General features: G+C 41.7%; 1 protein-coding gene across 1 annotated transcript in view; it reads left to right on the forward strand.

The window, feature by feature from the left end:
- CNTNAP5 (contactin associated protein like 5) overlaps window positions 1-24,746 on the forward strand; it is a 697,937-nt gene that overhangs the window by 268,871 nt on the left and 404,320 nt on the right. The window contains exon 10 of the mRNA XM_021716185.1: window positions 14,647-14,911. Coding sequence (XP_021571860.1) covers window positions 14,647-14,911 — 265 coding nt within the window. The remainder of the gene's footprint in view (window positions 1-14,646; window positions 14,912-24,746) is intronic.

Below are 24,746 nucleotides of genomic sequence, written 5' to 3' on the forward strand. Positions count from 1 at the left end.
ATGCAATAATTTAAATTCTGTTTGCATACTTCAATAACATTTGCATGTATTGAATTAAATAACCATGCATTAAAGTTTAAGTTCATCTGTACTTTATTTAGCTTTTTAAAATATGGCAGCCCGAATATTTTAATGTATAATGTAGCATGAATTACATTCCTATGAGACAGTATTGATCTAAGCCAGGGAATCTCCAAATCGGGGACCAGTATGTGGCCTTTTAGGTACCAAGACACACAGTAGGAGGTGAGTACCTGGCAAAGGAGTGAAGCTTCATCTCTCTTTACAGCTGCTCACCATTGCTCGCATTACTGCCTAAGCTCTGCCTACTGTCAAATCAGCAGCTACGTTGGATGCTCATAGGAGTACAAACCCTGTTGTGAGCTGCACATGCAAGGGATCTAGACTGCATGCTTTCTATGAGAATCTAATGCCTGATGATCTGAGGTGAAGCTGAGGTGGTGATGCTAGCTCCGGGGAGCAGCCACAAATACAGATTAACATCAGCAGTGAGATTTGACTGCAAATCTCTTGTTGGAATGTGGTCTCCAAAAGTGGGAAAATGACATGAACAGAAATCTCTCAAAAGAAGATGTACAGATGGCCCACAGATGAAAAAAACCAACAACTCAACATCACTAATTATCAGGGAAATGCAAATTTTAAAACCAAAATGAAATACCACCTTACACCAGTCAGCATGGCCTTTATCAAAAAAATCAAAAAACAATAGATATTGGCATGTATGCAGTGAAAAGGGAACACCGTTGGTGGGGGTGTACATTAGTACAACCGCCATGGAAATCAGTATAGAGATTTCTCAAGGAATTAAAAGTCGGACTGCCATTCAATCCAGCAATCCCACTTCTAGGTATCTATCCAAAGGAACAGAGGTCCTTATATAAAAGAGACACCGGCACATGGATGTTCATTGCAGCACAATTCACAATTGCACAGATGTGGAATCCACCTAAATGCCCATCAATTGATCAATGGATAACGAAAACGTGGTATATATACACCAGGGAATACTATTCGGTTGTCAAAAAAGAATGAAATCGTTTGCTTAGGATGGAATTGGAGAACATCATCCTAAGCGAACTAACTCAGGAACAGAAAACCAAATACCACATGTTCTCACTTATAAATGGGAACTAAATTAAGGAGACACAAAGTCATATCCTCAATTTAGGATCATTAAAGAACCAGAAGGGGAAGAGGGGAAGTGACGGGGAGGGACGAAAATCACCTATCAGGTGCAATGTGCTATTTGTGTCCCCTCAAATAAAGTAATAGTAATAATGATAACAATAATAATAATAATAAAAGAAATATAATCCCCAGTGTTGGAGGTGGGGCCTAGTGAGAGGTGATTGGATCATGGGGTACATTCCTCATGAGTGGCTTGGTGCTGTTCTTGCCAAAATGAGTGAGTTCTCACTCTATTAGTTCACACAAGAGCTGGTTGTTTAAAAAAGATTGGCATTGCCTTCTCAAGCTTGCTTCCACTCTCTAACGTGACCCATCTGCTCCCCCTTCACCTTCTGCTAAGACTGTAAGCTTCCTCATTAGAAATGGAAGCTAAGGCCATGTAGAACCATAAACCAAATAAACCTCTTTTCTTAATAAATTACACAGCCAAACCGAGCTCAGTGGCTCAGCCTATAATCCCGCGCCTTGGGAGGCCGAGGTGAGTGGATTGCCTGAGCCCGCGGGTTTGAGACCTCCCTGGGCAACTTGGTTGAGACTTCATCTCTATAATAAAACAAAAAATTAGCCAGGTGTGGTAGCGCGCGCCTGTAGTTCCAGCTACTCGGAAGGCTGAGGTGGAAGGATCGCCGGATCCCAGCAGGTCGAGGCTGCGGTGGCCGGGAGTGGCCACTGCACTCCATTCTGGGCGACAGAGTGAGACTCCAACTCAAAAAAAATAATAATAAAATAAAATTTAAAAAAATAATAAATTACCCAGCCTCAGGTATTCCTTTATATCAATGCAAAATGGACTATGGCACCCTCCAACCCTGGGTAATGACTGCTCTACTCTCTGCTTTTTTGAGTTTGCCTTTTTTGAAACACCACATATTTCTTTTTCTGTGTCTGACTTACTTCACTTAACATAATGTTCTCCAGTTCATTCATGTATTCACGCCACAAGTGGCAGGATTTCCCTCCTTTATTCATCTATGGAGATATTAATTTCTTTCTTTATTCATCTACTGAAGGACACAGGCAGTTTTCACGTCTTGGCTATTGTGAATAATGCTGCAGTGAACGTGGATGTACAGATATCTCTTTGAGATGCTGATTTTGCTTTTATTTTTGGAGTTGGAGTCTTACTCTTGTCACCCAGGCTGAAGTGCAGTGGCATGCTCACGGCAACCGCAGCCTCGACCTACTGGGCTTAGGCAATCCTTACACCTCAGCCTTCTAAGTAGCTGGAACTACAGATGCACGACAGCACGTCGGACTAGTTTTGTGATTTATTGTAGAGATGAGGTCTCACCAAGTTGCCCAAGCTGGTCTTGAACCCCTGGGCTCAGGCAGTCCTCTCACCTCGGCCTCCCAAAGTGCTGGCGTTACAGGTTGAGCCACCACACCTGGCCTCGATTTCATTTTTTTTTAAAGATATAGACCCAGAAGTGGAAATGCTGAATAAGATGATAGTTACATTTTGAATTTTTTGTGAAAAACTTCATCCTGTTTTCCATAATAGTTGTATCAATTGACATTCCAACCAACAATATACAAGGGCTCTCTTTTCTCTGCATTCTTGCTAATACTTGTTATCTCGTATTTTTTTATAATCGCCATTTTAAGAGGTATGAGGTGATATTGCATTGTGTTTTAGATTTGTATGTCTCAAAATGATTAGCAATGTTGAACCTTCTTTCATGTACCTGTTGCCCATTTGTTTGTCTCCTTTGGAGAATCTCCAGGTCCTTTTTTTTTAATTTTTAAATGTGATCATTTGCGACTTTTGTTTGTTTGCTTTTGTTTCTGCTTGCTTTTTATTCTACATGAGTTCTTTATTTTGAACATTTAACCTTTTATCAGATATATAGTTCACAAGTATTTTCTCCCATTCTGTGGATTGTCTTTTTATTTTGTTCATGATTTTACTTATTATGCAGAAATCCACTTGTTTATTTTTGCTTTCCTTGCTTGTGCTTTGGTATCATATCCAAAAAGCCACGCTCAGACCAATTTCAAGGATCTTTCCACCGATCTTTTCTTCTAGTTTCAAGTCTTCAGGATGGAGATGCTGGAATACTTATGGAATACTTTGGTCCAATCTCGAGGGAAGCCTGTGGTGTGATTCAGTCTGAGGCCAAAGTCCTGAGAAACCAAGGCAGGGTTTAGGGGGAGCTGGCTGAGACCTAGAGTCCAAAGGCTAGGGAGCCTGGAGTTGTTCTAAGAGAAGAGGAAGAATGTATCTTAGTTCCTGCAGATAAATTGACATATTCACTTATTCTCTATATTTGTTCTCTCCAGGCCCTCAGCAGATTGGATGGTGTCTGTCCACATGGAGGGCAGATTTTTCCCACCTAGAACACTCAGAATCACATGCTAACCTCCTCTGGAAACACCATCACAGATACACCAAAATTAATGCTATAACAGATTTCTAGGTATTTCTTAATCCAGCCAAGGTTGATACATCAAATTAACTATCATACTTTACTACTATAATGACTTGTTACTGTTACCTACTTGAGGGGAATAGGTATATGACTAAACATAATAAGCATTGCAGTAGAAGGGACAAGCTATTCTGAAAGTTTGCAAGGTAGAAATTATTTGAAAAGTAGTCACTGGGTTTCAAATTTAGCTGCTTGTATCCCTATATGAATCAGCTGCTATTATTTATTTCTTTGAGTAATCTACACTAATTCCTTAATATCAATTACTAATTGTGAATATTTTTGTCATGAAAGCCTTCAAATTAATTCATATATGGAAAAATATTTAAAACTCTTATGACAAAAGCTATTCCGCTTTATTTTAAATATGTTAGAAATAAAAATAAAATTTAACTGCAGAAATAAAAAGTGCCATAATTTCAGCACCTAGAAACAGCCACTATTTAGTATATTAGTCACTGTGCTACACCTACTTATTTATATAAGTATATTTTATCTGATTCATATAGGCAAATTTGTATTCTGCTCATTCAATTTAATATTATGCTATAAGCAATTTTTATACTTACCATAAACATTGTTACTAGTTGTGGCAAAATAGTATGTCATATACATACATACCATAATTTACTTCAATATTTCTATGATTTCAAACCCAGATTTCTGTATTATTATAAATTACAGAGGTCAGTGTATAAATCTTAGTCCCATTTCAGATTTTTCCTGAGGATAGACTTCTAGAAACGCAAGTAGAGCGTCAAAAACCATTATTACTTTTTTTAGCTTCTTGATTCATATTTCCAAATAGCTTTGCACAATATTTGTTAACAGAAATTAAGGAACACTCAGGGTAGAGTTGCAGTTTATCTTTCAATTTAAAGCTAAGAGTGTTTTAGTTTAATCTTGGGTCTATTTTTCATTCCTTCCTATTTTCTAATTCCCGAGGTCCTCCTCTGGGTTCTGTCTCTACATGTAAGGCACCACGATTTGCGAAAGCCGAAAACATGGGAGGGGGTTTTCATCTTCAGTGTCCAGGGAATAAGCATAAAACGCCAGGCCTGAAACACATACACCAGCAGGCAGGGAACCCAAACTGACTCTGAAGCCCACCAGCTGATACTGGGAACTCGTAGATTTGGGAGGGTAAAAAAGAAGGAAAGTCAAGAGAAAGCTCTGCAACGTATGGCTCTCAGTATATCCCTGTTTACTGGTGCCTGTGGGTAGGCAGCTTCTGAGAGGCCTGAGCAGAAGGCCAGGCGGGGGACCGTCTTCTGGCCTGTCCATGTGTCTTGGCCATTAGTGAGGTCTTCCCTCCAATACCGAAGATGCTTCTCTCCTGGATTCCCCTAAAATGAAACCCCAGAGAGCCCAATCTCTATCTCTGAGGCCTCTTGGCAGAAGCAAAATGCTGCCTGGGCCTATTACTGCCAAAGGTCTAGTCTCCCTTAAATTCCCAGAATGCATCATGGCCTTCGTTCCAGTGCTCATCCTGCCCTGTTTTTAACTCCTTCACCCAAATCTTGTTCACTCTGCTCCTTCCTACTTGTCCTACAGAGCTCAAATCAAAAGGCACTTCATGAAGCCATGTTACAGTGCTTTGTTACATGCTTTCTCAACGACACGTACATCTCCCTCATGGCACTCGATCACAGTTAGATGACACATTCCACGACCCTCATCTTACTGCTGTGTGAGCTCCAGGTGGACAGGGTCTGAGCTTGCCCATATAACCTGCTTGATAGATGTCGGCTGAATAAATGAGAAAATGAGAGTCTGTCTTCCTCCAAATATTATATATTAAAAAAAAACCTAATTTGAATCCCTACTTCCCCTGAGTTTGTAAATCAGGAAGATAGCAGTAGCTCATAGGGCAGTCTTTTCCCTGCATTTGCTGATAGCATGCCAGTCAGTGCTGGTGGTTTTCAGACAAATCAAATTAGAAATGGTTGTACTCATTTGGAAAATCAAGAACTGGCTTTGAAATCTTTTCCCACAAATTAGATTGAATCAAGATCATTTTCCCCAGCTTATAAATGCTTGATTGGCTTTGTTTAATGCCTCATGATTGAAGCTCAGCCTTGTACTGCTAGCTTTATTTTTTACTCACCAGGGTGTTGTGATGTCTGGATGATGATTTAAAACAAAATAAACACCCACGATGAAAATGCTTTGTAAATAACAGATCAGCACAGTAATGTAACCCTTGGAAGTGGCATATTTGAGAAACTCTAAAATCAGTTAAGGTAAGCAGAACTTCAAGCTGGGTCTGCTGCTGTGTTCTCTTGGGGTCTGAAAAATTGGCTTTTTGGCATGGCAGGGCAATCGCACCTAACTTATTGTTTCCTCTAAGGATCTGACAAAGGGACATACCAGGACTGCAAGGTGGCTGCCTAGAGGAGTCCTGATGGGAGTTGACCACTCTCCACCTCCTTTGAGAGCCCTGGTTTCTGCCTTAGTCACCAGACTGCATTCAGACACATTCTGCTTTTGGCCAGGGTCTATTGCCAGCCTATTCTGATCTATGACCCCAGTTCTTTTTTCAGCAGACAAAGAGTATTCTATCACTCCTATTTCATTCTTCCCAGGTGACTTGAGCCCAGACCAAGGTTTCACTGCCAAATGAGAGAGGAAGTGGTGGCAAACAGGCTGATTGAGAATGAGCTGGAGACCACTGACCTTGCATGCTCTTAACATGCCTTTTATGTATAGCTTTTTTATTTTTCAGATTCTCATTTAAAGCCGAGAAGCTAATAACCTTCTGGAGACGTCCACAAAATAACTAAATGACTTGAATCACTAAGAGTAGGTAGTAATAGATATGTTTGGACAGTGAAATGATTCCAAAAGGAATGTGCTTGAAAATCTAAAATAAGTGGAGGGAAAATACCCACAAATGAGAAAGACCTATGAACAATTTATTAGCGATGGCTACACAGCCAACACAGGGTTGGCAAATAAGTAATACTCTTGAAAGAGGGTGGATGTCTAGCAGACAGATAAGGTAAGGCCAACACCGAAGTGGAAAATTCAAGCACAGTTATCTTTTCTTGTTAAGGTCTAAAGTTTGTCATGTACATCAAGTATCTCAAGTGAAATAAGCAAAAGATTATATTTAAACGTAAAGCTGTAAAATTGGTACAAATGAAGCTGTTGTTAAGAATGCCTTTCTTCTCAGTTCTACTGACTCCTTGTTCTAGCTTAGCAAATTATGGTATTTATGCCACGGACTGGGGACTTAGCTAAAATACCCAGTGACCAATGAACACACGATGGATTCCAAGTTTAGGAATGTTTGACAAACAGAGAGAACCATTCAGTTCCTGTTCAATACATTCCCATCTGTTTCATCTGTTCTACAATCACATTCAGGCCACTGTGGTGTTTTATCAGATGCCTATTAGCAGAGCATCATCTTATGAGGTGGGTCCTTCTGTATACTAATATGTGTTAATTCATCTGATGGGTCCTGTAGTCGTATGACAAAGACTTAAATGGCACCAAGCTCTTTCTGTCAGATTTCCTCAGGAAGGAAAGTTTCTACCATGACTCCCCCATCTACCAGTCACGAGATCACAGTAATTATGCTGCATCTGCAATATCTTCTTTTCAATGAGTCCTTCTGCCATCAAGGAAAGCTTTAGGTGGATGAGTTTTATTAGATTTCAGTCAGCATTGATATACTTCAGATTTGGGGGCAGAATGGCCTAAATACGTTTGCAAGGAAGATGCTTCTCAGAACCTGGATTCTCTCTCATGATTTTCTTCTGGTTTTCAATGCTTAGGCCGCGGGCTGGCACCTACTAAGTGGCTACATAGACTTTTTCCTATTTCATCATTTTCAAGGAAGTTTCAGCCACTGTAATTTCTCATACAGTTCAGCGTTCATCTAGCATTCTCTTTGTAAAGTATTTTAGGAACAATTCCTGGGAGAGGGGAGGGGGAAGAATAAATAGTGAATTTGTTATTGTTCCCTGGCAAGTGGGCTTAAAATCATCGTGTGTGTGTGTGTGTTTGTGTGTGTGTGTGTGTGTGTGTGTGTGTGTAGATAGATAGATAGATAGATAGATAGGTAGATAGATTCGTATCTGATTACATACTTCAAAAAATGCCATTGTTTTGTGTTGTAACTCTTGTTCTCTTTCCTGCAGTGAGACAGGAATTGTTAGGGAAGAGAATTAGGTTTCCTTCTTTATGCCTAGGATCATCCAAAAGAAAAGTTCTCTAAAATGTAAATGTTTGGTTCCACTTCTCATGCCAACAGTAGAATGATTCAGGTGATGCTTATCCCCTAACCAAAGAAAAGACAGATGATGGCAATGTGGGCGTTCACTCTCAGATCCCTGGGAATGGGGAGGCACATGGGATCTTGGAGCCCTGCAGTCCAACAGCCTCAGGTAACAAAAAGGGAAATGAAGGCTCTAGACGTGGCTCACCTCTGGTCATCCAGAAATATGTCAGACCTGGGAAGAGAGAAGAACAACAAGCCAGGAACAATGCTAGACACACTGCTTGCACACGATCTCATCTAGTCTTAAATCATCCCTCTATTATTATTGTCTCAATTACGGTAGGAAACAATGAGGATCAGAGAAAGGATATGGTTTTCCCAGTAAATATTCATGATGACAATTTAGTGCTGCCTCCATTTAACACGCTCACTTCCTTCTCAGAATTCAAAGCAAGATGCTGTATAATCTATTTTTTTTTTTTGAGTTGGAGTCTCACTCTGTCACCCAGACTGGAGTGCAGTGGCCACTCCCGGCCACCGCAGCCTCCACCTGCTGGGATCCGGCGATCCCTCCACCTCAGCCTTCCGAGGAGCTGAAACTACAGGTGCGTGCTACCACGCCCGGCTAATTTTTGATTTATTGTAGAGATGAGGTCTCGCCAAGTTGCCCAGGTGGATCTCGAACCCGCGGGCTCAGGCAATCCTACTCACCTCAGCCTCCCAAGGCGCGGGATTATAGGCTGAGCCACCGTGCCCGGCTTGTATTATCTATTATAAACATACTGGTACGTAAGACACAGGTAATTATCAAAAAGTTATAAAAAGTAGCCCATTATTACAAGGCAGTATAAGAAATATCACACATTTCTGCAGATGGCACATGCCATTGAAAAGTGACGAGAAAGCAGATTTGGGAGGGCAAAAAAGAAGGAAAGTTAAGAGAGACTCTCTGAAGCATGTGTCTCTCAGTATATCCCTGTTTGCTGGTGTCTGGGGGTGGGCAGCTTCCAGGAGTTCTGAGGAGAGGGCCACGTGGGGGACGATCTTGTGGCCTGTCGGTGTGTCTTGACCATTAGTGAGGTCTTCCCTCCAAGACAGAAGATGCTTCTCTCCTGGATTTCCTCCAGTGAGTGAGGGATCTGGCATCTCATTGTCTGGATATGGTGATCTGGTGAGTTTCTGTTTCTTGATACTATAGACCTGAATATTGGTTTCCTGAGGAAGGATCTCAGATAAGACAAATGTAAGTTTCAAGTTTTAAGACCAAGAGGGTTAATTTATTAAAACAAAACACAATATCAGCTCTCTGGGGAAATAGGGCCAATTTCAAATACAACAAAGAGTTAGGATTTGTAGCCAAGAAGCAGAGTGGGAGTCAGGGGATGGAAAATTACTTAGAGGTAGAGTGCTTCTTTGCTAAACTAGTCCAACAGATTTTTTTTCTGAAGGCAAACCAGTGTGATAAGATATCAAAGGAGGTCAGATCAAGAGTAGGGGATTTTTGCTATCTTGACTCTGCAGAATTCTTGCTAAAACTGGAGTAAGTGGGCCAAGCCCAGGGCCCAGCATCAGGCTTATTTGAAGGAGAATTCAGAAAAGCCTGACTAGAATTAGATCAAAGAGACTGTCATTTTCAGAAGAAAAGTAGATATCTTTTGGGGGTCGCCAAGAGACCAATGGCTTCTCCATTTTTGACCCAGCATTCTTTTCTGCTTGCCACTTCTTGGCATCTTGCCTGTTGGGGAAGGATGAACATGTATAAGAGTGAAAGCCTAGGGCACTAAGAACTGCTATCTTGGGAGCAAAGTCTGACCTCTCCACTTGGGGGACCAGTGCCCTCTGGCAGCTGTTGCCTTGGGGAGGCTTACCACGGTCTGGTCAGGTGCCTCAGTCAAACAGCAGAGGCCACCATCTAACCAGAACTCAGTGGGTGGGGTCAGAAATGGTGCTTCAGATACCAAGTCCCTTCAACGGAGAATGACTTCCACTTTGGATGGTGAAAGATATCATTCTATAAGTATCATAAGAGATGGCGAGGAAACAAAGGACTCCCGGCTGTTCAGTGGCTTTCTTCCAATCTCACCTGTGAGGCAGGGCCAGTTGCTTTACCTTGCAGCTCTGATCCCAGTGTCATCTCCTTTGTCATGGCCCATCTTGTACCGATCACAGTGGGCATGGACCCCGAATGACTGTAGAATGCAAAGAATCAGGGGCACGCTTATGTGCATAACTTATAAACTCCTGTGCTGAGGACATTGACTTACAATGCTTAGGAAGTCTGGAATGAATGTTGAAATCTTGAAAGAGTTAAACATACAGGCTAGGAAGGGACTTTGAGGAATGGAGTTCCCTTCGTGGGGTGGGAGGGATGAAATGTGAAGAAATAGCTTAAAGATGTCTGTATATAGTGTAGAATGTAGTCTGCAGACCACCTGCCATGGGTTCTTTGACATAATCCTAAACTAAATTATCTTCTGGCATATAATTTCTAAATGACCAGCAGGGACTCCTTCAAATGCTGTTTTGAGGATTCCAGACTCACACATGGAACTATTGAAAGTGATGAAACTGCCCATGTTGATTTCAAAAGCAGCACTTTTACATGTGCCTCATTTTTCCTTTGGCCTCACTTCGGTGAGTGGGAGTGGGTGCTGATGGTCCTCAACACTGTGTGGCATTTCTGCTAGTGGCAAGCACCACTGCTACGGAACTGTCACTGAAGTGGCACCCAGCAGCTGTGTGACAGGAGCAGAGTTGCAAACACTTGCACACGCCTGGAGAGCCGGGTCGGATTTGGTGTAGAGTGGATTTTCGATTGAGTCACATCTCCTCTCTCCTACTTGCCCTTGGATGTACCACTGGACAACATAGCAGGGGACTGCTTTAAAAACAAGGAAGCTTTAAACAGCAGGAGAGGCTGCATGAGGCTCCAGAGAGTGGAGGAAAGCGGAAGGAACGAGGGAAAGGGAGAGAGAAGTATGGCCTGCAGCAAAGGACAGAGAACATACCCCAAGGCATTTGAAAGTTTCTCCTGCCTTCTTTTGAGAAAGGTGCTAATCCCCACCCATGTCCTTTCCCTAGCCAGGAGAAACCGTGAAAGCATGTATTTAAAGTCCTTGCCCCAAGGGTCCAATCCAGGGACTCCTTCGAGTCTGAGCTCCCCTGCTCAGAATGAACAATTTGATTAGACAGTGGAATGAAGAAAGGAAGCCAGACTGCTTGTCAGATGTGAGTGAACTGACCAAATAAGGAAAGAACCTCAGGTCCTCTAGTCCCGCAGTCCCCAAGCCCTTTGGCATCAGGCATTAGTTTTGTGGAAGACAATCAGGGAATGCAGTCAAGCCTCACCGCTCACGTTCATCTGTATCTGCAGCCGCTCTCCATCACCGCTGGCATCACCGCCTCAGCTCCACTTCAGACCATCGATTTTCATAGGGAGCGTGCAACCTAGATCCCTTGCACGTGGAGTTCACAGTAGGGCTCATGCTACTATGAGACTCTAATGCCGCTGCTGATCTGACGGAAGGTAGAGCTCAGGCCGTAAGGTGAGTGGTGGAGAGCAGCTGTAAATGCAGGTAAAGCTTACCTCACTTGTCCGCTGTTCATTTTCTGCTGTGTGGCCCCGTTCCTGACAGGCCCCAGCCTGGCACTGGAGGTTGGGAACTCCTGCTATAGTCCCCCACTCTCCTGAGATCAACTTTCTGTGACTGCGATCCAGAGAGATGAGGGCTTGGGTGAAGCAAAACTGAATCTGGAATTAGTAGGAGGAAGGGGCATTTTTGCAACATCCCATGTTTTTGCCATCTTGGTGATTACCTCCCAATCATTCTCCCTGTACACAACCTCAGACTTTGGTTACGGCTGTGCTTGGGCAGGTTTGTTATCCCAGAAAAGAGGATACTGACCTTAGAAAAAGAAAGGAGAAAGAAAAGTTACTATTGTCTCCTAACTTCTTTGAACAACATTTGTTATTTCACTTCGTTTAAAAGATAGCACTGCCACAATTAGTTGGCCACCAGTGGGGATGTTTTTACTCTTGAAAGGGAATTTGTTAGAAACCACAAACCACCAATTCAAACAATGTGGAGATACCACAAGCAGGTTGGTAGATTTTCTAAAATGGTTGCACCCAGTTCAGAGAAGGGGGGTATCAGAGATGATGGTGTTACCAAACTGAGCTGAGATCTACTCACTCACGTGGTGCAGTAAAGTCAGATGCTGAGGCTGAGATTTGCAGAAGGAGAAATGGACATTTATTGCACAGTGCCAGGCAAAAAGAATGGGCAGCTAAGATTTGAACTTGATGGCTTTCATGCAAACCTTTTAAAAGGCAGAGAGGTGCATTTCAGGAAAGCAGAAATTGCAGGCAAAATCATAAACCAACACACAAAAGTTAGGCATTGGCTTGGTCCATGAGTGTGACTTTTCTCAGAACCTTTGGGAAGAAATTTGGAATACAGAGTGACAGTCAGAGTTCAGTCCTCAGTTTCCACTTATCTGAGATTTATGTGATAGTGGTTGGCATTTTACATCAGGGGGAGGAGTTTCTGAGATCAACTTGAGAACATATGTTAAAGTATTATCTTTTAGTTTCTATGGGGAACCGAAATATCTTGTGACTGGTTTGCTTGGGAGACTTTTGTCACTATCTTCTTGTTGTTCTTTTACTTTTCAAGGCTAACTAAATGCCTGGAATTTACCCTGAAGGGACTCAAGATTTTCCCTTTATTTTTACACTTTGGGGACTGGGGGTACCGACAGGCCCCTGATAGGAGGCCTGCTCTGTCTCAGTGACTGCAAGCAAGAACTTACAAGTCAGACAGACATGGATTTTGTTAAGTTATTTATTCCTTCTGAGCTCAGTTTTTCCAACCTTTAAATGGAGAAAATTACACATTATAACACCGTTGTGCAGAATTTACAAGATAGGTATGCAAACACGTATCTTACTGCCTGGTACAGTGAGGTAATATAAAGTGTGGGCGATTTCTTCATGGATATCAAGGACCTCACCCTTTGACACAATTAACTTCTGAGGATCTGGCCTGAAAAGAAGAAAACATCTGAACTGCAGCAAATGATTTATGCAAGAATATGCAGCGCGATTGATGAGTGAATCATTAGAAATGTATAATTGGCAGAAGTTTGCGGACGGTCACTCATTTTTGGAAATATAAGACTATCTTAAACAAAACATCGTTGGGACCTAGGGATGTTTTTCCAGATAAGAAGTTTTCGGAATCATTAACCTGCTCTGGGACTGAGAACTGTATGTACTATGTGTCTAACTGCCACCTGACCCCATTGGCAGAAAGTTGCCTTCAGCTAGCCATTCAAGCTAGGGTATTCCCCATGCAGAATCACTGACTCTTTGCTTAAGTGGCTCTGGTTGCGGACTCAAGCTGGAAAAGGTGATCGGCATCGTGCAAAGGTGGCCATGCAGAAGCCTTAAAAAGAGATATTTACAGGGAATGTGATCTGTCTGTGGCTCTTTGGATGAACTTATCAATAAGCTCGCTGTACTATGGAGATTCCTGCTTGGAGTCTAAAGGAGACAAATGGAAGGAATGGAAAAGAAGATGTGATGGGCTATGGGACTTGGAAAATAAATTCCAAACGTCTTCCCTAACAGAGCACCTGTTCACAACCAGGGCGGTATTCCAGGGTTTCTCCTTCCTCATCGTTCAGAAGGGAGCCCAGCACAAGGGATCAGTTGGGCATGTGTATTTTTTCCTTCATTGCCCATAACTTCCTTATTCGGGTGATTCTCAAATATATTTGAACCCATTTTCTGTAGGCGTATGCAAAGAGTAATGTTACTCTCCTTTTAGGGTCTATTCTCGTGGCACTGAACAGTCACCAAGTCCCGTCCTCTCCTTCATGCCCCACCCTTGTGACCGAAAATACTCCTATGAAATTAAAACTATGGCCCATGTCACTTCAGTGTTTCAGTGCTTAAATGAAAATGACTCGGCCTGCATCAGAAGGCTTTTAAATTTTGCCTCTATGCACCTTCCCAGCGTCCCTGCTTTCATGCTCCCTGACCCTTCCTGCCCCCCCAACTACTTCGAAGTGACAAGTTCCCTTGCGTTCCCCTTGGGATGCCGTGTTGCTCATTTCTCCAGGCTTTTGCTGAAAATGCTGGCCAGGTCACATTCACTCAGCCCCTTCCCCATCTCCTTTTTCTGTTTTTCTTCCCATGGACAACCTTGGCTTGTCTAGTTATTTCTCCTGCCAGGCTGTTGGGGGGAGCTGGCATCTAGTGCAACATTGTAGCAAACTTCCTTGTGTACCTCTTCAAAATCGACACGGAAGTTTGACACATAGCTGGCTTTCCATAGGTATTTATTCAATGAGTGAATGTAATTACTTTTTTGTAGAAGAAAAGTATGGTTTATTTATAAGGTAGATTAGAGAGAGAGAAAAGGGGGTTCCACCTCCCCCAGATTGGGGAGGAGGATGGAGCTTACAGAGACACATGGCCCCAATGTAGTTACTTTTAAACACCCTAGAAAATGTGTCCACTTTCCTTTCCTTCCTTCTGGGACTTTCCCGTTTCCCTCCGTGCAGATAACACTCTGATCCTTAACATAGGAATGGAAAACAATCTTGTGAGATTTTTCTGAGCAAGCAGACATATTTTTCTGCTTTAAGATCTTGCCGCTGAATGTGGAATGATCCTGAAATTAAGGTCAGCTCCAGGTGGTTGCATATATCAGCTGTCAGATTGCAGAATAAAAAATGGCTTTTATATGTTTGACTTTTATTGTTTTCCAGGGCAATGTCACTTTCTCCTGCTCCGAACCACAGATTGTGCCCATCACATTTGTCAACTCCAGCGGCAGTTATTTGCTGCTGCCCGGCACCCCCCAGATCGATGGGCTCTCAGTGAGTTTCCAGTTTCGAACATGGAACAAGGATGGTCTGCTTCTGTCCACAGAGCTGTCTGAGGGCTCAGGAACCCTGCTGCTGAGTCTGGAGGGCGGAATCCTGAGGCTCCTGATTCAGAAAACGACAGATCGCGACGCCGAAATCCTCACAGGTACTTCTGCGGACGCCCTCTGGGTCAGTTTCTGGCTCAGCCAATTCAACAGAGGTTGAGGTTCTTATGAAAGCGAGCGGATGCCAACTCCCAGGGGTAGGGGAAGACCCCTGTATTCACAAATTTGCTCTGAGTCTGAAGACACAGATTTTTTTTTTTATTAGAAAATAAAATAGTGAATTCAGACTAGTTATGTTCGATTAGTTATGTAAACTATAATTCCCCTATCTCTCGGCGGTCTCATCAGAAAGGTGGGAATAAGAATTCCTATTGAGGAGTATTTAGCATAGTATACATCATTTATAGAACACTCTGCTAGGCGCTTTACAGACACAGCATGTATGACATGGATTCTTCACTGTGCCTTACACAAGGAAGGTGCTATTTGCTACTTTATAGACGAAGAAATAAAGAATCATGAAAACCACCTTAAAATCCTAAGTGATGGAGTTGAGATTTCTTCCTGAATTAGTTTGACTTCCAAGTCTATATTTTCCACTTAAACCACATTACCATGGAATTTTTTTTACGGTCCCCAAATTCTATTGCAAGTAAAAATTAGTGAATTTTAAAAATCACTTTTTAAAAATATGTATTTTTAAGATATTAAGTAAACACTAGTATAATTATGGCACTTGAGCATGGAAGACTTTTTAAATGTTCCTCAAATAGCCCAAGATTGGGAGTTTGTTGCAATGTCGATGTAGATCTTACAGGCTAGCAAAATGGAGCAGTTCTATAATCAAAGTGGTTTTTTTAAAATAAACTTTGACTCTTCCAGTTGCCACTTCTTCAACAAGGAAGAGTGGAAGCCTCTCCTTCCTTCTCCACCCTTGATCTGATGTCCTTCGAGCCACAGTGTGCTTACTTAGTTGGTAAATACTCATGGAGGTCTGCTAGGCATTGGGCATAGGGTGAGAGTTGCTGAGAGGTCTGCAAATTCCTTGAGATAACTCTCTGAATAAGCGGTCTGAATAAAAAAAATCCCTCTATTTTGTACCCTGAGCCAACATTCATCACGGATTTTGCGACAATGTGTTTTTCTTTCATTTAGATATCTTTCTTCTCCTCGCCAAATTGTGTGTTTGTTACCCAAATAGACTTCAGAAAATTGAGTTAAATGGTAAAGAATATGACTTAATAGATGTCACCCTGAAAGTCAAAAGCTTAGGAAAAATTAATGTAGGTAGAGAGTTTATTTGGGTGAAACTTGAGGATTGCAAACAGGGAACATAGAATGTTGCCCTTATAATGCGCTCTGATTAACTGCAGTTACAAGTGGAGTTTTAAGGGAAAAAAGGCACTTCCTATGTTGTTTACCAAATTTTTTTTCACCTTGAAGTTTTTTATTTTAAAATTGTGGGGTACAATTCAGGGTTAGGTATACAGATATTCATCGTGCAGGTGCCCTTGTTGAAGAGGGGTGCCCCCCTTCCCTCCCCAGGCAGTTTTCCACTACTGTCAGTCCTTTTCTTGTACTATCACAATAGTTGTTCAAGGTCCACTTATGAATGAGGACATGTGATGCTCAGTTCTTTGTTTCAGTGAAAGATCACTCAGTTTACCAAAAATTCACGTTAAAATACCATAAGCTACTGATTGCTTAGACTTTGTTCTTTGTATCATAGGTTTCAGAATGGTGAAAATAATGGGTGAGGCAGCTAATCAGGACCAAAATGACTAGACAGTTGCCCCCAGGCCTGGGTACCATGAGGACAGGGGAGGAGGCATGGCTGAGGTCTCTCTCTGGACCTGATACGTTTTGCCTAGCTCGAACTGCTCTGAGCTGGCTTTCTTTCCTCATAGTCCAGGTCTTGCCAGACCATGAGAGGGGCTTACTGTCCATAGTGAAGAAAGGCCAGTTGAACCCCTGAGAAAGGAGAAGGGTCTAGGCCTGAGAGGCAGACAGGTTTGAAAGCTCGACTTCTGCTTTCTATTCTGTGGATAAACTTTGTCTCATCTGTAAATTGGAGGGTATTGGAGGGTATTTGTTACCTGTAGCAGCATAACCAATAACACCACAACGTAGTGGTTGAAAACATCGTTTATTACATCGCAGTTTCTGTGGGTCAGGAATCAAGGGTTGGGTGATTCTGGCTCAGAGTCTCTCATGAGGTTGCAGTCAAATTGCTGATTTGGGTGGCAGCCATCACAAGTCAGAATGGCCATTATTAAAAAATCAGAAAATAATATATGCCGGCGTGGATGTGGAGAAAGGGGAACACTTGTACACTGTGGGTGGGAGTGTAAATTAGTACAGCCTCTCTGGAGAGCGGTCTGGAGATTACTCAAGGAACTAAAAGTAGATCTACCACCTGATCCAGCATTCCCAAATACTAGGCACCTACCCTAAGGAACAGAGGTTGTTATATAAAAAAACCTCCTGCACCGGCATGTTCATTGCAGCACAATTCACAATTTCAAAGATGTGGAATCAACCAACATGCCCATCAACTGATCAGTGAATAATGCAAATGTGGTATATATACACCATGGATACCACATAGCCATACACAAAATGAAACTATGTCTTTTGCAGGAGCGTGGATGGATCTGAAGATCACCATCCTGAGTAAACTGACTCAGAAACTGAAAACCAAACGCCACGTGTCCTCACTAATATGTGGGAACTAATGATGGAAATAATAGACACTGAGGTTACCAATAAGGCGGGGGAGAAGGGAGGATTTAGAGTTCAGAAACGACCTACAGGGCACAACCGTCACTATCTGGGGAATGGGCCACCTGAGACCCAGTTGCCACCATTCCACAATATGTCCATATAATGAATATGCATATATACCCCCTAAATCTAGGATAAAACAATAAACACGGTTCAAAGGGGAAAGGTCAGCTTCACGCTAACTTATGTGGCTATGGGCGAGTCTCAGAAGAGACACTTCCATATGTAGGGAAGTTAAAATGTTTCTCCTGGAGTTTTGATAATGTGCCTCTATCAAATAAATTGATGATAGAAAGATTAACAGGAAAAAAGACCTGCAAATATCATCACATGCATATGTGTGCATGGGACTCCTACAACCAAAAACTCAAAGAGATAACCCGATGTTTGATACTATTATACCATCTTGGGGTTACAGAAAAAATGTGACCCAAAACAGGTGATGTTGGTAAATCAGGTTACGGTGGCAAGACAGGTTATGGGAGGGAGAGAAGAGAGAAGAAGCCTACCTAGCAAAGGTAGCCTTGCTATGTAGATGAAATCCCACACGTCGTAGCCATAAGATAGAATAGATGGTAAATGTTACTTTTAGACACTTCAATGTGTCACACTTTTGGTTAATCATTCTTAGATCCCAAAGAAGGGCCTTAGAGGAAGCTTGGTACATCCATGCGGGCTTTCTCTACAGGTGGGAATCTCCCCCACAAAAGGCAGCTTTGTAGGATGACTTCCGTCTGCGGGCCCTCTGAACAGCCATCTCAAAATATGTCAAAGGAGTATATTTTGGGGTGAAATATTTTGGTTTCCTTCACAAGCTTATCCTCCTGAATCTCTCTGGAAGGCTGCCAGGAGAGAGGGAGAAAAAACACCCAAGATAGAAGCCACAGTCTTTTTATAATCAGATATTGGAATTGGTGCTCATTTCTTCTGCCATAGGAAACAGACTGTGGCAGAAGAGGTGAGTGTCATTTCCAATATTTGATTACAGGTAAAGAAGTCCAGCCCATGCGCAAATGGAGGGGATTACACAAAGTCATGAGCATTAGGAGGTGTGGATGATTGGGGATCATCTTAGAGATTGCCTGTCACAGGAAGCGAAAAACAGATTTTGCTTCACAAGACTGTGGTGGCAATTAAATGAGATAGTATATCTCAAATACTTAGCGGAGTGCTGGGTAGTTATTTAACAAATTTCCTTTCCTTCAGTACTGACTCAAGATCGATAGCTAGAAGGGGCCTCATTCCACAGAGTCATAAAAGTTAAGAATAAATGTGCAGTCAGAGGACTTTTATAAAATTTATTAGATTTCCCGTAATGGAGTGGAGTTAATCACTTAGAATTATAATATTTTTCGTGTTCAGAGTTATAAAAGTTAAACCTCAATCCCCCTTAATTTGAGGAAGAAAAATGTGAACGGGCACTGGGCTGTTTCTCTCTAATCGGTGAGATGTTTTTGAGCACAGAGACTTGTAGGCTTCGGTTCAAAAATGCAGTTTAAATACAGTGCAGGGCCTGACAGTACTTTGCTCTAAAGAATCCAGGTGCCGCCTGTATTATTAAGCACATGTCTGACCATTAAAATGCGTTATGATCGAGAGAGTCTGGTAAAAGCTGCCACCTCATCCAGTTACAGAGGGAAAATAAATGATCGGTTATTTCAAAGCTGCCTCCCCAAAATTGAAACAAAAAGAGGCTTTATAAACGTGCAACTAGAGTACCTGACGTTTTTCTCAGAAAACTCTTGCCTAATTCTCTCCTCAAGGAGAATCTCCCGCTTTTTGGAAAATTCGAGGTGAATTTTTCCTTGAAATGGATCAAGGTTGTGTGTCTCCTGGCACTTTTCTACCTGAGGGGAGGAGAGGAAATCAAATAATCAAACAAAAACAGTGTTATCTTCCCTTGCATGTCTGAGGAAACTTGTTTTCAAAGTATTTGAGATCATGTTGACTTTATAAGAGATGAAAATCCCATATGAACATATAATGACAATTCTCCCAATAATTTTTACAGGCCAGCAGGGCTCCCTTGACACACTGTATGTCACATAAAAGCATCACATTTTGTTAGTGGGTCAGGGAATACAGACAAAGTTTATTGGAGACTCCAGGCATTCTAACATCCTGGATCTAAAAGAAGAGGTAATTCCCATGGAAAGGGCGACACTCCCATGCCTGGCACCATCAACCCTGTTTCCTGGATGGCTTTTTGCCTTGGAGATCAAGGTGAGAAGTGCAAACTAAATGCACCCTCAACATAGAAGACAGTTGAATGTAGCTATTCTAAGGAGGAAGTTTCAGAAAGTTGAAGGACAGCAGTGTGATCCCTTCCTTTCTTTTTTTTTAAATTTCCTAGTTTTTTTAAACCTAATACACGTGGCTATGAGGAAAGGTAGAGGGCTTCATTTCACCATAAGTGACTTGAGATTGGAACCAACAACCACTGTAAATCTTCTGCCAGTCAGGCAACATGCCAGGACCCTGTCAAATAGACCTGTATAAAAAAAGATAACAACTTTTGGTTATTATGAGATGGTTATTATTATACCAACCCACATCAAAATAAATTGATAATCAGAAATTAAGCTAAAGAGGTCAAGATGGTGCTCAACCTCAGGCCTCTTTGTTGGATTCCCAAGTTCATGGTCTTTACACAGGATCCTGCTACCACTCATATTTGTTTTTTTATACGGTCAGTTACTTAATAACTCAAATGTAAAGAAACTCTGCTTTAGATGAAAGATCTGCACACAAATATATAATACGTTCTTAAGGAAAATTGACTATTTAGGATATAAGTTGCCTGTTTTTCTAAAACATCTTATTTGGTGGTCTTATCCTTGGGTTAGGTGGAATTCACACTAGATGGGAGTGCTTTGACTTAATAAACTTCTGTCTACTGTAGCTAAGGTTGCCAGTATAATATCATAAAGTAAACCATATATATCTGTATATCAACACACACACACACACACACACACACACTGATATTCATGAAGTATACAGGGCACACGCATCCTTTTTTCAGGATTTTCTTGATGCCTTATCAGCTAAGGACTAAGGCTACCAAGTGACATGAGGTCTGTCTCAGCAAGGATCTGTCTGATTCCAAAGACTTTTGCCTACTTTGCACAAACCTTCCTACTCTGATCACCCCTGTGCCCCTCACTCCATGTGGAAGTCCATGCATATCACTGGAGCAAAAAACACACTCAAGGAATCTTGCTGCACAGAGAGCCTTGCCAGAAAATCCATTTGGAAACGTCTTAAATGAATGAGCCAATACTTGGTTTACTTACTTTATGCATTTCCAAGTCTCAGTTCTTACCTCCTTCTCACAAGTCTCCAGGTGCTGTGGGGACCTCTCACATGGGCATGTGATCATGAGGGTCTCTCAAAATCCACACCTGTTCATTGAGCAGTAGATGTCATTGCTGTCATTTTGAAAGCCCTTATGGAGATACTTAGAATAGAGATTGGAATTATTCAAACCAATCTGAACACTAAGAAAACAGGGCATTTTACAAAGGTAAAGGAGACCACCTGGTTTGCTTTCTTAGGAGAAACAGGGCAGAATGCTTTGAATGTCACCTGAGACATTAAGCAATGTAAAGAGAAAACTGGCGCCACTATGATTATTTTGAAAGTGATCTGACATTTCAATGTTATTTTTATTTTTCTGATGGGAGAATGCAAGCCAGTAAGAATAGGAAGAAAGAGATATGGGGATTTAATTTAAGGTTTTTTTTTCTTTTGTCATGTTTCTTAAAATGTCACAGATAGTCTGGGTAAAGAGTCTGAATTCAGGCTTTAGTGGTCAGGACTCTAGTCTGTGTTCTAATTAGTTGCAAGACATGTGTAAGTCTTGTTCCATTTGGCTTCACTGTCCTCTTTTTGCTGAAGGAGAGGATCAGTCTAGAATCACTGACACTTCTTCTGGTTCTTTCTAAGAGTTACTGAAAAACAATAATGATAACAACAGTAGGTCAGCCCTGACCTTTGTTATCTTTAAGGAAACCAACTCATGGCTCTTCTGTAAAAATGGGAGTAAATGGCGTTGATTGGAGTACCCAGAACCAAGCCCCTTGCCAGAGGGCGTACTTCTCAACTCAACTCCAAAACTTCCGGTGCATTTTGTGGAATAAGAAAAGTAAACTTGGCCTCCGATACCATGATTTTTGTGAATAAGATACTTGTATGTTCCAAAAATGATCACAATTATGACTCTCAATGACCTGTAGAGAATTAAAGAATTAGAGGTCAAGTATCCAAATATGGGAAGTTTTTTTTAAATTTTTTATTTGTTGGGTTTGAGACATGCCTGGGCAACTTGGCAAGACCTCATCTCTACAATAAATCAAAAAATGAGCCGGGCGTGGTCACGCGCGCCTGTAATTCCGGCTACTCGAAAGGCTGAGGCAGAAGGATCGCTGGAGTCCAGCAGGTCGAGGCTGCGGTGGCCGGGAGCGGCCACTGCCCTCCAGTTTGGGCGACAGAGTGAGACTCCAACTCAAAAAAAAAGAATGTTATTTGTGGTAAACTTCTTTAAATAACATTAGAATACTGTATGCCTGTGTTTGTGTGTGTGTGCGTGTATGTGTGTGTCATGTTGACAGAGAGTTATCAGAATATACAGTCTTCTAAATATGTTAATAGAGCAACAGTTACAGTTACTGAAACTATTTCATGTGGAGTGAAAACAAGACAGAGACACAATAAGGGTTTCTGAATATGGGACAGGCTTTCTGATAGATGAGGGATTGTATATGTTTATGTCTATTTAGGAAACAAAGTAAGCAGCAGAGAGGCCAAATGGCGGAGAGACCACTTTGGATTTTAACTGGGGAATCTTTCCCCCAAAGCTTCCCAGTTGCAGGATACTGCCTTGATGTCACCACAGGCATCAAACCCAGACTAGAATTTTCAGGATTAAGGAATGACTCTATACTTTAAAGACATAGTATCAACACAATGGAATGAAATTCAGAAATAAGAAGAGGAAGAACCCAAACTGAGAGATCTCAACTTAGCAGCAAGGCACCTCTCAATGATTTTGAACTGAAAAGACAGAAGGTAAAAGCCAACTGATTGCCTGATCTGGGACAGAATGGAATCTCTGCACAAAAGGAGACACGGCTAGCAAAGAAGGAGAAATAAAGCAGATGCCTAGAAAAGGTGTTCACAGTTGAGGCAAACGGCTTATTGGAGAGGCCGTCTCAATTCATACCATTTAATTCCTAAGAGCTAGCAATCGTGTTGATCAAATTCCCTCAGCTACCCTTATAATCTTCAGTGTTTCCATAATTCCTTGAGTAGTGCTAGCTAGAGAGAGAGAGCATTCCAAATCAAACAATAAAACCCTTCATTCTATCAGCCATGAATTTTCTCTATTTGGTAGACTGCTGGGACTACTTTGCTCTTTCTCTGTCTCAAAATATGATAAGATTCTAGTGACGTAACTTTTGCTTAGGAGCCATAATGGATGTTTATTTGATGATTGTTCAACACTGACTAGGTTTTAATTAAACAAATCATACTGTCGTTGTGGTCAACACCACCTCCCTTATCTTTTAGAATTTATCTCAATTGATCTTTTCTCAAAAAATCTTCTCAAGGCAAGCCGCCTGTTTTCTGGTCTTCTGGTTCTCTTTAAGGCAAGTCACCCTGTTTTCTGGTCTTGTGGTTCTTTTTTATAGCGCTTGCCTTAAATTTGTGTGTAGGTATGCATAACTCTGCTTGGGCTGCCATAAAAAAAATAGCACAGATTGAGTGGTTTACATGACAGAAATGTGTTTTCTCCCAGTTTTAGAGACTAGAAGTTCAAAATCAAGATGTCGGCAGTGCTAATTTCTTCAGAGGGCCTCTTTCTTGGCTTGCAGATGGCCATCTTCTACGTATGTCTTGACACAGTATTTTCTTCCTGAATATCTGTGTTCAGATATCTTCTTCTCAGAAGAACATCAGGCATAACAAGCTTTATTTCACCATAATTATCTTTACAAAGACACCATCTCAAATGTAGTTTTATTTTTAGGTACTAGGGGTTAGGACTTATTAACATAAGCATTTTGTGAGGATTCAATTCAGTAATGTATATTACTATAATTTGCTGGTCAGTGACTTTCTCACCACTAGATTATAAGAACTCACAGAAGCAAGTATATTATCCAACCAAGGCCTAATATCATACCTTGCTTACCACAGGTCCTCCGAAACTATCGTCACGTGCACTAGCAACTGTCTGAATGAATAAGCTAGTGAAGTTGACCTCCAAAGCGTTTCAGAAAGATACAGTTTTAGCAGGGAAAGAAGACTGAGTAGTGATTCTTAACAAATATTCATGTTAAAACAATTTTATGCTGCACAATATGTCAAACCCAGGAATGAGTTATACTCAGGGGAAGTACTAATTAGATAAAGACCAGTGGAGCTTCCAGAGGTGGTGGGATGACCTGGAGAACTGCATTGTACAGGATGAAAGTGCTCACCCTTATTAGTGCTGGTGGCCAGATGGTTATAGACTACAGACCTGCAATTAACAGAACTGCTCCCCAAATATTGCCCTTTTTCATCTAAGGCGTTTGTAGTTACTACCATCTGCACATCAAGTAAACATGACGAGTCTATAAGCTTCATCCTCTGTCTCCATTAAGTTGTCACTAATGCCTCTGTGTTTTAGCTAAGAAAATGTTGTTGAGAAAATTCCATTAGTGAGGGCAAATAACTAGATAGCCACAGGGCCATGACTGTCACAACGAGCTCTCTAGTTGAGGACAGAATTCGAGTTTCAGAAGACAGATACATGATGTTGCATTTCATATTATGGGAAACCAAGAAATGCAATTGTCTGAACTTCAATGTGTCAAGCAAAGGTTGGAAGTGTTTGCCAAAATAGTGATTTCTTGCACGTTTGCAACTTTTTCAGGTTTGCATAATGACAACAGAAGCATTCTATTTCTATTCTTTTTTTTTTTTGAGTTGGAGTCTCACTCTGTTGCCCAGACTGGAGTGCAGTGGCCGCTCCCAGCCACCGCAGCCTCCACCTGCTGGGTTCCAGCGATCCTTCCACCTCAGCCTTCCAAGTAGCTGGAACTATAGGCGCGTGCTAGCATGCCTGGCTAATTTTTGATTTATTGTAAAGATGAGGTCTCGCCA

This window comes from Carlito syrichta, unplaced genomic scaffold (genome assembly GCF_000164805.1).
Source record: "Carlito syrichta isolate Samal-C Ts95f unplaced genomic scaffold, Tarsius_syrichta-2.0.1 Scaffold308256, whole genome shotgun sequence".
Lineage (NCBI taxonomy): Eukaryota > Metazoa > Chordata > Mammalia > Primates > Tarsiidae > Carlito > Carlito syrichta.